The 14,623-nt window shown below is 43.6% G+C and overlaps 1 protein-coding gene across 3 annotated transcripts in view; it reads left to right on the plus strand.

The window, feature by feature from the left end:
* The window catches only part of vps36 (vacuolar protein sorting 36 homolog), a 62,373-nt gene that overhangs the window by 16,306 nt on the left and 31,444 nt on the right, over positions 1-14,623 (plus strand). For 2 of the 3 annotated variants that reach the window (XR_010975194.1, XM_068033420.1), the window contains exons 5-6: positions 1,652-1,741; positions 4,767-4,853. Coding sequence is in view for 2 of the 3 variants with exons in the window: in XM_068033420.1 (XP_067889521.1) it covers positions 1,652-1,741; positions 4,767-4,853 (177 nt within the window). In the remaining variant the exon portion in view is untranslated. The remainder of the gene's footprint in view (positions 1-1,651; positions 1,742-4,766; positions 4,854-14,623) is intronic. The other variant, XM_068033421.1, reaches the window with a different exon arrangement.

Below are 14,623 nucleotides of genomic sequence, written 5' to 3' on the forward strand. Positions count from 1 at the left end.
CCGAATTGGATCTGGATAGATCAAGCTGAGATTAAAGGGTTGATTTGAACTCTGGGTGCATGTGTGAGGTGGGTCAGGGGGCAAATCCAGGCCATTTTAACTCCAGCACCTTACTTACATAGTGTAACACTGTCTCCCGTCCAAAATGCAGGGAATTATGTTGGAGCTGGTGGTTGGGAGCTTGTGGATGCTGGAGATCCAAGAGAATGGTCCCAAGGCATGGTTAGTGTTGGGGGGAACAGGGTCAACATGAAATGTTAGTGTTGGGAGGGAGAGGCAAAGCCAGGGCTGGGGAGAGCCATGGAAACCTTGCTGGACTCGGCATTCCTGCTCCTCCTGCCCCACAAAGAATTCCCCTTTGCTGACTACCGCCAATTCCTGCTGTCTCTCCACCATCCTGATTCTTATAGTTAAAGTGGCCTTGCAGTACCAAGCTAAGCTAATCTAAGCTTCTGCTGACTACAACGTCCTGCTGGGAGACAGAGTTAAAATCGACTCTTATGTAATAATTTAATATTGAAAGAAGATGAGAGAAACATAAGCAGAACAGGAATAGGCTATTCAGCCCCTTGTCGTATTAGACAATGCCTTAAATGTACTTCAACTCCATTTGCTCACCTTTGCTCATATCCCTCGAGAATCGGATAATTAACTGAAGTGAAAAAATTTGCAGGGCTGCAGGGAAAAAGCGGGGGAGTGGGACTAGGTGAGTTGCTCGGAGAGTCAGCACGGACACGATGGCCAAATAGCCTCCCTCTGTGCTGTAACCATTCTATGATCCTATATTTCTAAAAATGTAAGTTTCCATTTTCTTATTTCTTGACAGATTTTTTTGTTACCCAATGCTGCTCTTCTAAAACAGCACCAACCTAACTCAGTAATGGTAAACACCTGTACGAAAAATATTAAAACAAGTAGTGACAAATAGTTTTTTGTCCCAGTTTGAAGTTAATATTGGAAATAATCTATTGGTCAACTGGGCCTCCGCTTAAATCCGATTAAATTCAAGGCTCAAACTGATGCTGGGCAATGGTATTCAAGCTCGTGATTTTCAAAAGCTTTCAAGAAGAAAGTTAGTTTTATGTCATGTCTTCTGATCAGTGAATCTCTTGAATTTATCTCTGCGTGCTCCTACTCTGTGTATGTACGATTAATATTTTACCCTCCACAATTTTATTTTCTGGCATCCCATCCTGAAGGTGCTGATTCTCACTGGAGTGCAGTTAACTCATATCTTCACTGCACCCTTATAGGTACTTTATTTGTGTGAACCAAAAACGTGAATGTTGGAAGGCTGTTTAACCATGGCAAAAATCATAGCCAAGCCCAATCCTGCATTCTTACAGGGGCATTTTCCAGCGTAATTGATATCAGTTGTGGTTCAAGGTGAGATTGCTGAATACTGGAGATCAGTTTTGGAAGCAGCTGGGGTGTATACAGTTAATATTTCTTAACAACTTTGCAAGGCATGTTGAAATACCCAAAAGCATTGTGATTTAAGCATCTTGTATTGTTTTACTATGTTGGAAAATACAATAATAATTCAAATTGTAAGTTGCTAATTTTTTGATTGCTATTGGACATCTGAGAATAGCATTAGCAAAACGAGGTTATGAACAACTATGATCAATGTGTACCATTGTTGTTAAAGTTTTACAGACGACTGTCTGAAGAATTGTCTCAGAAGCGATGGGAGCGTATTTCTGTATCTCAGCCGATGCAGTCAGCCAGTAGATCGCAAGTAGGTATTAATGTGGAAATCCCTGCCTTCATTTATTGCGATCATTCAAAAAGTTTACTGCAGCTAAATGTATGAGAAGTGATATAAGATCTGCCTGCATCCACCACTTGTCTCCTATTCCCCTACTGCACTGCACGCATTACCCAATGCATTAGGTGCTGTTTTGCACTTTTTAAGTGGCAGATTTTTTTTTAAAATAAAGGGGTAGTTGTCAGGAAGGTAACGAAGCCTGGGGGTGCTGGTTGGATTGGGGGGTTGGGTTGGGGCGTGGTGGGGGTTGGGGGGGTTGTGGTTGTGGGAGGTTGGTTTGCTGTTTGAACTGGCGAGTGTTGGTCAGGACTGCACTTTTTGTATCGACACAAAGTATTCCGAGGTGCAGCATAAGTTTGGTCAGATGCATCGTTAAAACTCCGTATACCTTGTTTCAATGATGTTCTTTGATTTCAACCTCAGATGACCTCTGTTTGAATATGAATAATCCTTGTTGCCCCTTTTCAGCCAAATTGATAATTACAGTTACTTCAGTTCATTGTAGTCACATCCATTAGGAATTGGTTCATTTCAGTTGGAGCTCTTGCATCTGGAAGAGAAAGGATCTTTGTCCCGTCTTTCTGGGCTAGGTTTTGATTTAAGTTTCCAAAAGTGAGAAAACAGTGTGTCACCTACTTTCCCACCACACAACCTTTGATTTTGAACTTTAGGGGTTGTGAGGAGTATGAGTAAAGAACTACAATACTATTTTAATAGTTCTGCATTAGTAGTTAAAGACAATTTAAACAGCATAACTTTTGATATTTATACTGGGTTTGAGCAGTTAATAATGATGGGCGTAATGACGCACTTAGATACTGCCACTAGCAACTAAACTGCCCATTTTATTTTACTTAAATCACAGAATCTCAGAATTGTTACAGTGCAGAAGGAGGCCATTCGACCCATCGTGTCCGCACCAGCTCTCTGAAAGAGCAGTTCACATAGTTCCATTCCCCCGTCTTCTCCCCATAACCCTGCACGTTCTTCCTTCTCCTATAACAGTCTAATTCCCTTTTGAATGCTTCAATTGAACCTGCCTCCACCACACTCTCGGGCAGCGCATTCCAGACCTTAACCACCCGCTGCATGAAACAGTTTTTGCTCATGTCACTTTTGCTTCCCTTACCAGTTACTTTAAATCTGTGCGCTCTCGTTCTCAATCCTTTCACAAGTGGGAACGGGTTCTCTCTATCTACTCTGTCCAGACCCGTCATGATTTTGAATACCTCTATCAATTCACCTCTCAGCCTTTTCTTCTCCAAGAATAACAGTCCTAACTTCTCCAATCTGTCTTCATAACTGAAATTCCTCATCCCTGGAGCCATTCTTGTGAATCTTTTCTGTACTCTCTCTAATGCCCTCACATCTTTCCTAACGTGCGGCACCCAGAACTGGATGCAATCCTCCAGCTGAGGCCGAACTAGGATCTTGTATAAGTTCAACATAATTTCCTTGCTCTTGTACTCTGTACTCCTATTAGTAAAGCCCAGGATACTGTATGCTTTATTAACTGCTCTCTCAACCTGTCCTGCCACCTTCAATGACATGCATGATACACCCAGGTCCCTCTGCTCTTTTTGGAGAGCTGGTGTCGACACGATGGGCTGAATGTCCTCCTTCTGCACTGTAGTGGTTCTGTGATTTAAGCAAAGTAAAATGGGCAGTTTAGTTGCTAGTGGGAGTATCTAAGTGGGTAATTTCGCCCATCGTTATTAACTGCTTAAACTCAGTATAAATATCAAAATAGTTATGCTGTTTTGATTGTCTTTAACTATTAATGCAGAACTATTAAACATTTTTAAAAATTGCATCCTTTATTCTCTCCATGCTCTTCCTACCAAAATGAATCACTTCACGTTTCTCTGCATTGAACGTAATCTGCCACCTGTCTGCCCATTCCACCAACTTGTCTATGTCCTTTTGAAGTTGTATGCTATCCTCCTCACAGTTCTTAGTAAGTGCACAATTAACATTAATTGGCATACATAATCTATTTTATACATAAACATTTGTATATGGATAATTGTGCATATCGGTTTCAGATATATTTTATTGTAAATGTAATCGACCACATTTATTATTTATGTATTAAACAAATATTTCATGGTTCAGGCCATTCAAAGCAATCAGTGCATGTCAGCACTTACCCTGCCACTGAGCAAATATTTCTGATCACATTTACCTACCCAGTTCCCATATCCTTTCAGCCCCTTTTCATTCATTCACCTATCAATCGAACTCAACCACTAACCTTAGAAGTGCATTCCACAACCTCACATCTCTCTGTGAAGACTTTGTGGCATTAAAGGCATAAAGTTTCACTTTAGCAACAGATTAATGCATTGTGCATTATTTGGAATAATGCTTCTGGACTAATAAAACAGAAAATCATCAGACTTAACATAAGCATTGCCACAGGAAGCTGATAGATACTTCAAAAGCAAAAATTTGTAGAGCATGTGGAACGAATAGAGGAGTGGGGCTAAGTGGTAGCTCATTCAGTGCACAGGCACAATGGGCCAAATGGCGGCCTCCTATGCTGTATGATTCTATTCCATAGAGTGGTGGAGCTGTAGTCCGATCCTGTAATTTTTCACACAATGAGTTCTTAATTTCAGTGACACTAATGAAAGAAAATACAGAGGCATAGTTTTGTACTTCCTTTAGGCAAGAAAATTCACCTAGAGTCACTGACACAAGAGCAACGTTGCTGGAGGTTGAGGAGCAGGTTGCCTGACATCCGTCCCAGTCAAGAAACAGTGTGCAGCAGAAAGGAAGATGATTACATTTTAAAAAGGAACAAAAAAGCCAGACTAATGTCTCAACTACTGTTCAGAAAAAAAAGCTGAGTTCCCTTCAAAGTTTATTTCCTGTGGGAGCTTTTAACAATCACATGCAGTAGGAAGTATCTGCATTTGCTAGAGAACAAAAACTTGAATAGAAGATGTATCACTGCCGGTGTGAAATTAATAAAAGTTTCCTATTTTTACAGGCAGGAAGAGTGAGGGCTGTAGGAATTGTGGGTATTGAAAGGAAAATAGAGGAAAAACGAAAGGAGACCGACAAAAACATCTCTGAAGTAAGTATTTCTAAATATTCAAGGCCAGCCATCCGTCTGGATCCGCTGAAACCATTTCCTGTGGAATGCTGTGTCAAAACACATCTCCCTGAGATTGTTTCACCCTGAAAAGCCAGGTTAGGTAGCCAGTATTTAGGAAGGGAATGTTATTTATATGACTACCCTACTTTAGTGTTTGCATCTTGTTTTATGAACATTATAAAAGTGTAAACCAAGATAAATTTGTTGCAAACTAAGATTGTGCATTCCTGATTTGGACAGTTTGGGTTCTGCCAGGGCCACTCAGCCTTGGTCCAAACATGGACAAAAGAGCTGAACTCCAGAGCTGAAGTGAGAGTGACTGCCCTTAACATCAAGGCAGCATTTCACCAAGTATGGCATCAAGGAGCACCAGCAAAGTGGCAGTCAGTGGGGATCGGGGGAAAACTCTCTGTTGGTTGGAGTCATACCAAGCACAAAGGAAGATGGTTGTGGTTGTTGGAGGTCAATCGTCTCAGTCCTAGGACATCACTGCAGGAGTTCCTCAGGGTTGTGTCCTAGGCCCAACCATCTTCAGCTGCTTCATCAATGACCTTCCATCATAAGGTCAGAAGAGGGGATGTTTGTTGATGATTGCACAATGTTCAGTACCATTCCCAACTCCTCAGATACTGAGGCAACCCAAGTGTCAGACAATGACCATCTCAAACAAGAGAGAATCTAACTATCTCCCCATGACATTCGATGGCATTACCCTCGCTGAGTCCTCCACTATCAACATCCTGGAGGTTACCATTCATCAGAAACCGAACTGGACCAGCCATATAAATACTGTGCCTACAAGAGCAGGTCAGAGGCTGAGAATTCTGCAGCGAGTAACTCACCTCCTGTCTCCCCAGTGCCTGTCCACCATCTACAAGGCATAAGTCAGGAGCATGATGGAATACTCTCCACTTACCTGATGGGTGCAGCTCCAACAACACTCGAAGCTCGGCACCATCTGGGGCAAAGCACCCTGTTTGATGGGCATCCTGTCCACCATATTCAGCATTCACTCCCTTCAGCACCGGCACACAGTGGCAGCAGTCTGTACCATCTACAAGATGCACTGCAGCAATTCACCAAGGCTTCTTCGACAGCACATTCCAAACCAGTGACCTCTACCACCTAGGGCAGCAGATGCATGGGAACGCCACCATCTGCAATGTTCCCCTCCAAACCACACACCATCCTGACTTGAAACTATATCGCCATTCTTTCAATGTCACTGGGTCAAAATTCTGGAACTCCCTTCCTAACAGCAGTAACCACACCCCAAGGACTGCAGCGGTTCAAGAAGACAGCTCCTCACCACTTCTCAAGGGCAATTAGGGACAGGCAATAAATGCTGGCCTAGCCAGCGACACCCAGCGACAGTGAAGCAATGGCGATACAGTTCCAAGTCAGGATGGTATGTGGCTTGGAGGGGAACTTTTAGGTGGTGATGTTCCCATGTATCTACTGCCTTCTAGGTGGTAGATTTCACGGGTTTGGAAGGTGCTGTTGAAGGAGTCTTGGTGCGTTGTTGCAGTGCATCTTGTAGATGATACTGAAGGTCTGCAAAGGAAATCCGACCCGAGCCCGAATGCCAGACCCGGAAGTCCGACCCGACCCGTCTTGAACCCAACACATGTCGGGACCTGTCGGGGTCGGGTAGCAGGCCTTTACATCAGTACATGGGTAAAGGCCTGCTACCCAACCCGACCCCGATGGGACCCGACGACGTGTCTGGTTCGGGTCGGGTCGGTCTTCCGGGTCCTACACTAAGGCGAAATGACAGTGACATTATGTATTCTGAAGAAGGTACTTGCACTATGTAGGTTGTCTTTAAGGAATTGATGATGGTTTGCTAAATTTATCTTGTTAAAAAAAAATGTTATGGAAATATAATTTCTGGTTGATCACTCCCCATACTATATTACAGAACTCTGCACAAACACTATCTATCAACTAGGCAGATTCTCCCAATATTAAGGCAGTGATACAGGTGGATCTGGGGCTCAAGATGGTAAAGAGACTGTTGAGTTTCAGGTGCTAATGCTAACTGCTATGGAGTGAATTGAATGTAATGTTTCTTGTTCCCAATCTGCATGGAATGAAGGCTGTGGGATTTCCATTAGAGGTGAAAGTCTCAAAAGAGGGTCAAGTGTACTTTTACCTACCAACTCCTGTTGGATGGCTATGGTGGTCACTGGGAATAGGCCACATTTCTACCCTTTAAGCAGCAGGGCTCTGAAGGCCAAGTGGATCTGAAAATGGAGAATATCTTACTCCCAAAGAAAAATGGGACTAGCTGAAGAATGAATTCCAGTTTTCTTTTGTATTGTATGGAATGCCAGAATCCTTACAATTTGTTGACAGAAATTGTAGAAACCAATACAGTCAGGCATAATTATAGTTCTGTCTTAGAGAAAAAGAATTGCTTAGTAGCAGATAGCTACACTTTTATAAATGTTTTTTTTAAATCATATTTACCATGCACAGGTAATGTAACATCTGTTCTTATTTTCATGATTGAAGAGTCGGGTAACTTACATTCAGTGTTTGCGCTACACAAGCCTGCAGAGAAAAAGTCATCTTGCAGTGCAGACCATAAATTCTCATATTAAAAGCTGAATGCATGTTTCTGTAATTTAGTTTGAACAGAAGAAAATCTGGTTTAATCCATTCACTGGAAGTGTTTTGGTTTTAAACTGCTATAAACTCATTGCTTGTTTCAGAAGTGTATATAATTCATGCAGTGCTGAAACCATGAGGTTGAATTCAGTGAAATAAATAGACAAATGTTTCACTATATATTGGGTTAAAGTACCTTTCCCCCTCTGCCCTCCTCAAAAAAACACACAAAACCCCACTGCAAAAAAAACTATTTTCTGAATCTCTTTTTAAGTTCTTTGGATATGACAGACTATTTTGACTTTACGGATGAATTATGTCATATTTAGCGACCCCAGGTTCTTAGTAAAGGTTTCCTGCCAGAGCTGTTTGTCTCTGATAAGAACCCTGCAGTTCAATTCTGTTTATCACAGGAAGTTCCTGTTAGGTGTGTGCCCATTCCCTTTTGTTCCCAGAGTCTCCCTGAACAATTCCATCATTGAAGAAACAATGCTGAGTGGACTATTCTTCTGGATTTTTTTTAAGTAGTCCTGGAACTTTCCACATTGCCCTTTAGCTTATTATCTGGTAGAATTTTTAGTATATTTATTTGCATTATTTTAGATCACAATGTTTACACTCGAGTGCAATATGGATTCAGAATTGGGTCTGTTTAGCCACACCACTTAAAAATAAGGAAAAACTTAATGCTTGTGACCATAGGTATATATTTTAAAATATTAGCAAAATACTGCGGATGCTGGAAATCTGAAATAAAAACAAGAAATGCTGGAACCACTCAGCAGGTCTGGCAGCATCTGTGGAAAGAGAAGCAGAGCAGAACTCTGCTTCTCTTTCCACAGATGCTGACAGACCTGCTGAGTGGTTCCAGCATTTCTTGTTTTTATTTTAAAATATTGTTGTTCTTGGCATTTCTTCACAGATGAAGATTTTGGGAAGGTTGTGGTCATCGGTTGCAGGCCCGCTGGTGGCTAGTCAGGCCTATCCATGACTGGCAGATTCTCCCACAGCGGGTACAAGTGAAGGTGTAGTCGCTGCTGGGGGCAATTGGATCTATCCTTCTCCTGTTCTCTTTCATGCTGGTTCTTCACTCAGTCTCAAAGGTCTCTGTAGCCCTCCTGATGTAGCATCTCCAGGCATCATGATCTATGGCCTGTGCTTCCCACTGGCGATGGTCAATGTGGCACACAGAAAGGGACTTCTTCAGGGAGTCCTTCAAACCTTTGCATGGGGCCCCTCTGTTCCTTTTGCCCGTGGTCAGATTTCCATACAACATTACCTTGGACAGGCGACTGTCGTCCATCCGGGCAACGTGACCCGTCCAACGCAGTTGGCTTTGCAGGAGGATGGCCACAATGCGGGTGATAGAAATACTAAGTATTGACTTTTTCAGTGTAAATACTTAGGAACACGTGGTTCTCAGAATATGACTTCTATGGCTAAGTGTAATTTGTACCTCGCAGATGAAGCTTACCTTCAGTAAATAGTCAAGATTTTTTTAAAAATTGATTGCTTACTTGCACAACTAGAATAGACTTCAGGAATTCCAAAAAGGCAAATTGACTAGAATGTCTAATTGGATTTTGTCTGCACTGCAACAATTTGCAGGTACTTTTACATTACTTAAGGGTTAGGATCAGCTACTGTGTGGCTGCATAGCTTCTCTAAAGCTACAACAGATGTTCCCAGTACTCTACATTTGATCCTAATGCACTAGTGGACTGTACCCAATTCAGAAGCCAACCATATTTGAGTGAATTTGTAGCATTTTTACTTCTAACCAAGCTAAAGCTGGGCTGAATTTTATTTTTTGAAAAGAAAGAAAATTCCACTACTGTTACTGTGAGTACTGTCAACAAAATAGCTCACAAAGAATTCTAATTAATTTCAGTGATTTTTCATTTTGTTTTGATTTTCCAGGGTGAGGAACAGGGATAATTTTTGTTTATATAATGATGTATGATGGCATTAAGAGAGCTTTTGAGCCAACCATCAAGAAGATCGCCCCCCTCAAATCTAAATCAGGGGACACAATCACTGACCAACGCAAGCAAATGGACCGCTGGGTTGAGCACTACCTAGAACTGTACTCCAGGGAGAATGTTGTCACTGAGACCGCCCTCAATGCTGCCCAGCCTCTACCAGTCATGGATGAGCTGGATGTACAGCCAACAAAATCGGAATTCAGTGATGCCATTGATTCTCTAGCCAGCGGAAAAGTCCCTGGGAAGGACGGCATTACCCCTGAAATAATCAAGAGTGCTAAGCCTGCCATACTCTCAGCACTCTACGAACTGCTTTGCCTGTGCTGGGGCGAGGGAGCAGTACCACAGGACATGCATGATGCCAAAATCATCACCCTCTATAAAAACAAGGTGACCGCGATGACTGCAGCAACTACCGTGGAATCTCCCTGCTCAGCATAGTGGGGATAGTCTTCGCTCGAGTCACTTTAAACAGGCTCCAGAAGCTGGCCGAGCGTGTCTACCCTGAGGCACAGTGTGGCTTTTGAGCAGAGAGATCCACCATTGACATGTTGTTCTGCCTTCGTCAGCTACAGGAGAAATGCCGTGAACAACAGATGCCCCTCTACGTTGCTTTCATTGATCTCACCAAAGCCTTTGACCTCGTCAGCAGACGTGGTCTCTTCAGACTACTAGAAAAGATCAGATGTCCACCAAAGCTACTAAGTATCATCACCTCATTCCATGACGATATGAAAGGCGCAATTCAGCATAGCGACGCCTCATCAGATCCCTTTCCTATCCTGAGTGGCGAGAAACAGGGCTGTGTTCTCGCACCTACACTGTTTGGGATTTTCTTCTCCCTGCTGCTCTCACACGCGTTCAAGTCTTCAGAAGAAGGAATTTTCCTCCACACAAGATCAGGTGGCAGGTTGTTCAACCTTGCCCGCCTAAGAGTGAAGACCAAAGTACGGAAAGTCCTCATCAGGGAACTCCTCTTTGCTGATGATGCTGCTTTAACATCTCACACTGAAGAGTGTCTGCAGAGTCTCATCGACAGGTTTGCGGCTGCCTGCAACGAATTTGGCCTAACCATCAGCCTCAAGAAAATGAACATCATGGGACAGGACGTCAGAAATGCTCCATCCATCAATATCGGCAGCCACGCTCTGGATGTGGTTCAAGAGTTCACCTACCTAGGCTCAACTATCACCAGTAACCTGTCTCTAGATGCAGAAATCAACAAGCGCATGGGAAAGGCTTCCACTGCTATGTCCAGACTGGCCAAGAGAGTGTGGGAAAATGGCGCACTGGCACGGGACACAAAAGTCCGAGTGTATCAAGCCTGTGTCCTCAGTACCTTGCTCTACGGCAGCGAGGCCTGGACAACGTATGTCAGCCAAGAGTGACGTCTCAATTCATTCCATCTTCGTTGCCTCCGGAGAAACCTTGGCATCACCACATCTCCAACACAGTAGTCCTCGAGGCGGCCAACATCCCCAGCTTGTACACACTACTGAGTCAGCGGCGCTTGAGATGGCTGGGCCATGTGAGCCGCATGGAAGATGGCAGGATCCCCAAGGACACATTGTACAGCGAGCTCGCCACTGGTATCAGACCTACCGGCCGTCCATGTCTCTGCTTTAAAGACATCTGCAAATGCGACATGAAGTCGTGGGAGTCAATTGCCAGCGATCGCCAGAGCTGGCAGGCAGCCATAAAGGTGGGGTTAAAGTGTGGCGAGTCGAAGTGACTTCGCAGTTGGCAGGAAAAAAGACAGAAGCGCAAGGGGAGAGCCAACTGTGTAACAGCCCCGACAACCAATTTTTTCTGCAGCACCTGTGGAAGAGTCTATCACTCTAGTATTGGCCTTTATAGCCACTCCAGGCGCTGCTTCACAAACCACTGACCACCTCCAGGCGCTTACCCATTGTCTCTCGAGACAAGGAGGCCAAAGAAGAAGAGAAGATATAATGATTGCTGCGAAGCACATCAAAAACTGGCAATAGGTTACTGAATCCAGCTGTGAGGGAGGTGTCCTCAGATTAACCAACATATAGTCATTACCCAGGATGATTTAGATTCAACTGTGCATTATTTCAACTCTTTTGATTGCCACTTTGGTAATATCACCTTCTTTAGGCATTTTCATTGGAGGCTTCAGGAGAACACTGAAGCAATATCTGCAGCCTGCGAGAGCTGCTCTCCCCTGTTACTTTCGCACATAGCGTTGGTGATTATGGCCCTCATTCGAAGGCCAGTTGGAAAAAGGCGCTTGTTTTCCATTCTTCTGACCTCCATTGTTGTAACATGACAAATAAATTCCCTGGTAGCATTAGTATCGCACAGATTGGAGTGTTTATTTCATGTATGGTATCCATGTAATCCCTTACATGAGAAGTAAAAAATGAGGCTTCTCTCATTTCACTTGTTAGTCTGCTCTGGACTGCAGGAAATCATACATTGAACTATCAGTCAGTATTACCACTGTGCAAATTATAAAATGTATATTAATTTGTAAAGTGAGAGATGCAACATTATCTAACAATTGGAGAAGAAAGATCTTTTCCTAGCCAGTACTTTGGGGGTGGGGGTGTGTGCGGTGGAGATTTTGGACTTCTGCCCAAAACTATTTTAAAGTCTGGGAGGCAGCTCTGTCACCCGCTCAAAACCAGCATCAGAAGACCCAAACCACCTTTGGGTTCGGACCTTATTTGAATGCTGCAGTTGCCAAATGAGTGCCCTGCTGCAGCTCACCTGGTTTGGGAGAGCAGGTAAACAACCGGCTCCTGTACTGAGCCAGAAGAGCTAATAGAGAGGGTTGATGAGGGCATTGCAGTTGATGTGGTGTACATGGACTTCCAAAAGGCATTTGATGAAGTACCACATGATAGGATGCCAGCAAAGTTGAAGCCCATGGAATAAAAGGGACAGCGGCAGTGTGGATACGAAGTTGGCTGTGTGACAGTATTAGTGAACGGTTGCATTTTTTGGACCGGAGGAAGGTATGCAGTGGTGTTTCCCTGGGGTCGGGACTAGGACTGCTGCTTTCCTTGATAAATATTGATGATCTGGACTTGGGTGTATAGTGCACAATTTCAAAATTTGCGGATGACATAAAACGTGAAGTAATATAAACTGTGAGGAGGATATTGTTAGACTTAAAAAGGACATAGGTTGGTGGAATGATGAAATTTAATGCAGTGAAGTGATACATTTTGGTAGGAAGAATGAGGAGAGGCAATATAAAATAAAAGGTACAGAAAGACTTGTATTTATGTAATAGCGGCTTTCACGACCACTGGACATCTCAAGTGTTTTACAGCCAATGAAATACTTTTGAAGTGTAGTCACTGTTGTAATGTAGGAAATGCAGCAGCCAGTTTGCGCACAGCAAGCTCCCACAAATAGCAATGTGATAATGATCAGATAGCTTGGTGGATAAATATTGGCCAGGACACTGGGAGTAACTCCCCCTTCAATCTTTTACACCCACCTGAGGGGGCAGGTGGGACCTCGGTTTAGCATCTCATCTGAAAGATGACACCTCTGATAGTGCAGGGCTCCCTCAGTACGGCACTGGAGTGTCAGCCTTGATATACGTGCTCAGGCCCTGGAGTGGGATTTCAACCCACAACCTTGTGATACAGAGATGAGAGTTTTACCAACTGAGCCACAGCTGGCACAAAAGGAAGTGCAGTAACAGAGTCCTCGGGCTATATTTATTTTTTCATTTAGAGCTACAGCACTGAAACAGGCCCTTCGGCCCACCGAGTCTGTGCTGACCAACAACCACCCATTTATACTAACCCTGCAGTAATCCCATATTCCCTACCACCTACCTACACTAGGGGCAATTTACAATGGCCAATTTTACCTATCAACCTGCAAGTCTGGCTGTGGGAGGAAACCGGAGCACCCGGCGAAAACCCACGCGGTCACAGGGAGAACTTGCAAACTCCGCACAGGCAGTACCCAGAATCGAACCCGGGTCCCTGGAGCTGTGAGGCTGCGGTGCTAACCACTGCGCCGCCCCTGTGCACAAATCATTGAAGTTGGCAGGGCAGGTTGAGAAAGTGGTACAAAGCCATATGGGATTCTGGGCATTATAAATATAGAGGAATAGAGTACAAAAGCAAAGAAGTTATGATGAACCTTCATAAAACACTGGTTTGGCTTCAACTGGAGTATGGTGTCCAATTCTGGGCACCATATTTTAGGAAAGATGTGAAGGCTTTACAAAGGGAGCAGAAAAGATTTTTGAGAACAGTACTAGTCATAAAGGACTTCAGTTAAGTGAATAGACTGGAGAAGCTGGGGTTGTTCGCAGAAGAGAAGAGAGGTTGAGAAGAGACTTGATAGAGGTGTTCAAAATTATGAGGGGTCTCGACAGAGTAGATAGAAAGAGAAATGACAGATGAGTCAAGAACTAGAGGACACTGATTTAAGGTGATTTGCAAAAATCAAACAGCGACATGAGAAAAATACTTTTTTTATGCAATGAATGCACTGCCTGAGTGTGTCTTGGAGGCAGATTCAATCATGGCTTTCAAAAGGGAATTGGATAATTATCTGAAGAGAAAAACTTGGCAGGGCTACCAGGAAAGTGTGGGGGAGTGAGACTAGCTGAATTGCTCTTGCAGAGTGGTACAGGCACAGCAGGCTGAATGGCCTCCTTCTGTGCTGTAACCATTCTATGATTCTAGTTGGCATTGTGGACCTGGGCAGAAGGAGTTGATTCCACAATATTTTTGTGGTTCCAGGAGAACTCTTATTCCTCTAGGCCCAAAAAAGCTATTGTGAAAATTTTCTGGGCCTTTTCTTGGGTGGATTCCAATAGTTCCTGTAAGGCCACTCATCGTCCGACATAAATAGGCAGCCAGCTGTTGAAATCACTTCCATTGATTGATGCTGTTATTTGCTTTAATAGTGATTGTGCCCTGCAAGCCTTCTGCAGCTTTCATGGGTGAGAACAACTAGTCTTTCTACAGTACTAACAAAATATTTTTCTGATTGGTATTCTTGGACTGAGAAACCAAATGAAGAAGCAAGCATAAACCACAAGTCCAATTTTCCTACAATGATAGCAGTAGCACTCTCCTCTGAATCAGTTGGTTGTGGGTTTAAATACCCACTCCAGAGACTTGAGCACATAATCTAAGCTGGCATTTC

Source organism: Heterodontus francisci, chromosome 6 (assembly GCF_036365525.1).
Source record: "Heterodontus francisci isolate sHetFra1 chromosome 6, sHetFra1.hap1, whole genome shotgun sequence".
Lineage (NCBI taxonomy): Eukaryota > Metazoa > Chordata > Chondrichthyes > Heterodontiformes > Heterodontidae > Heterodontus > Heterodontus francisci.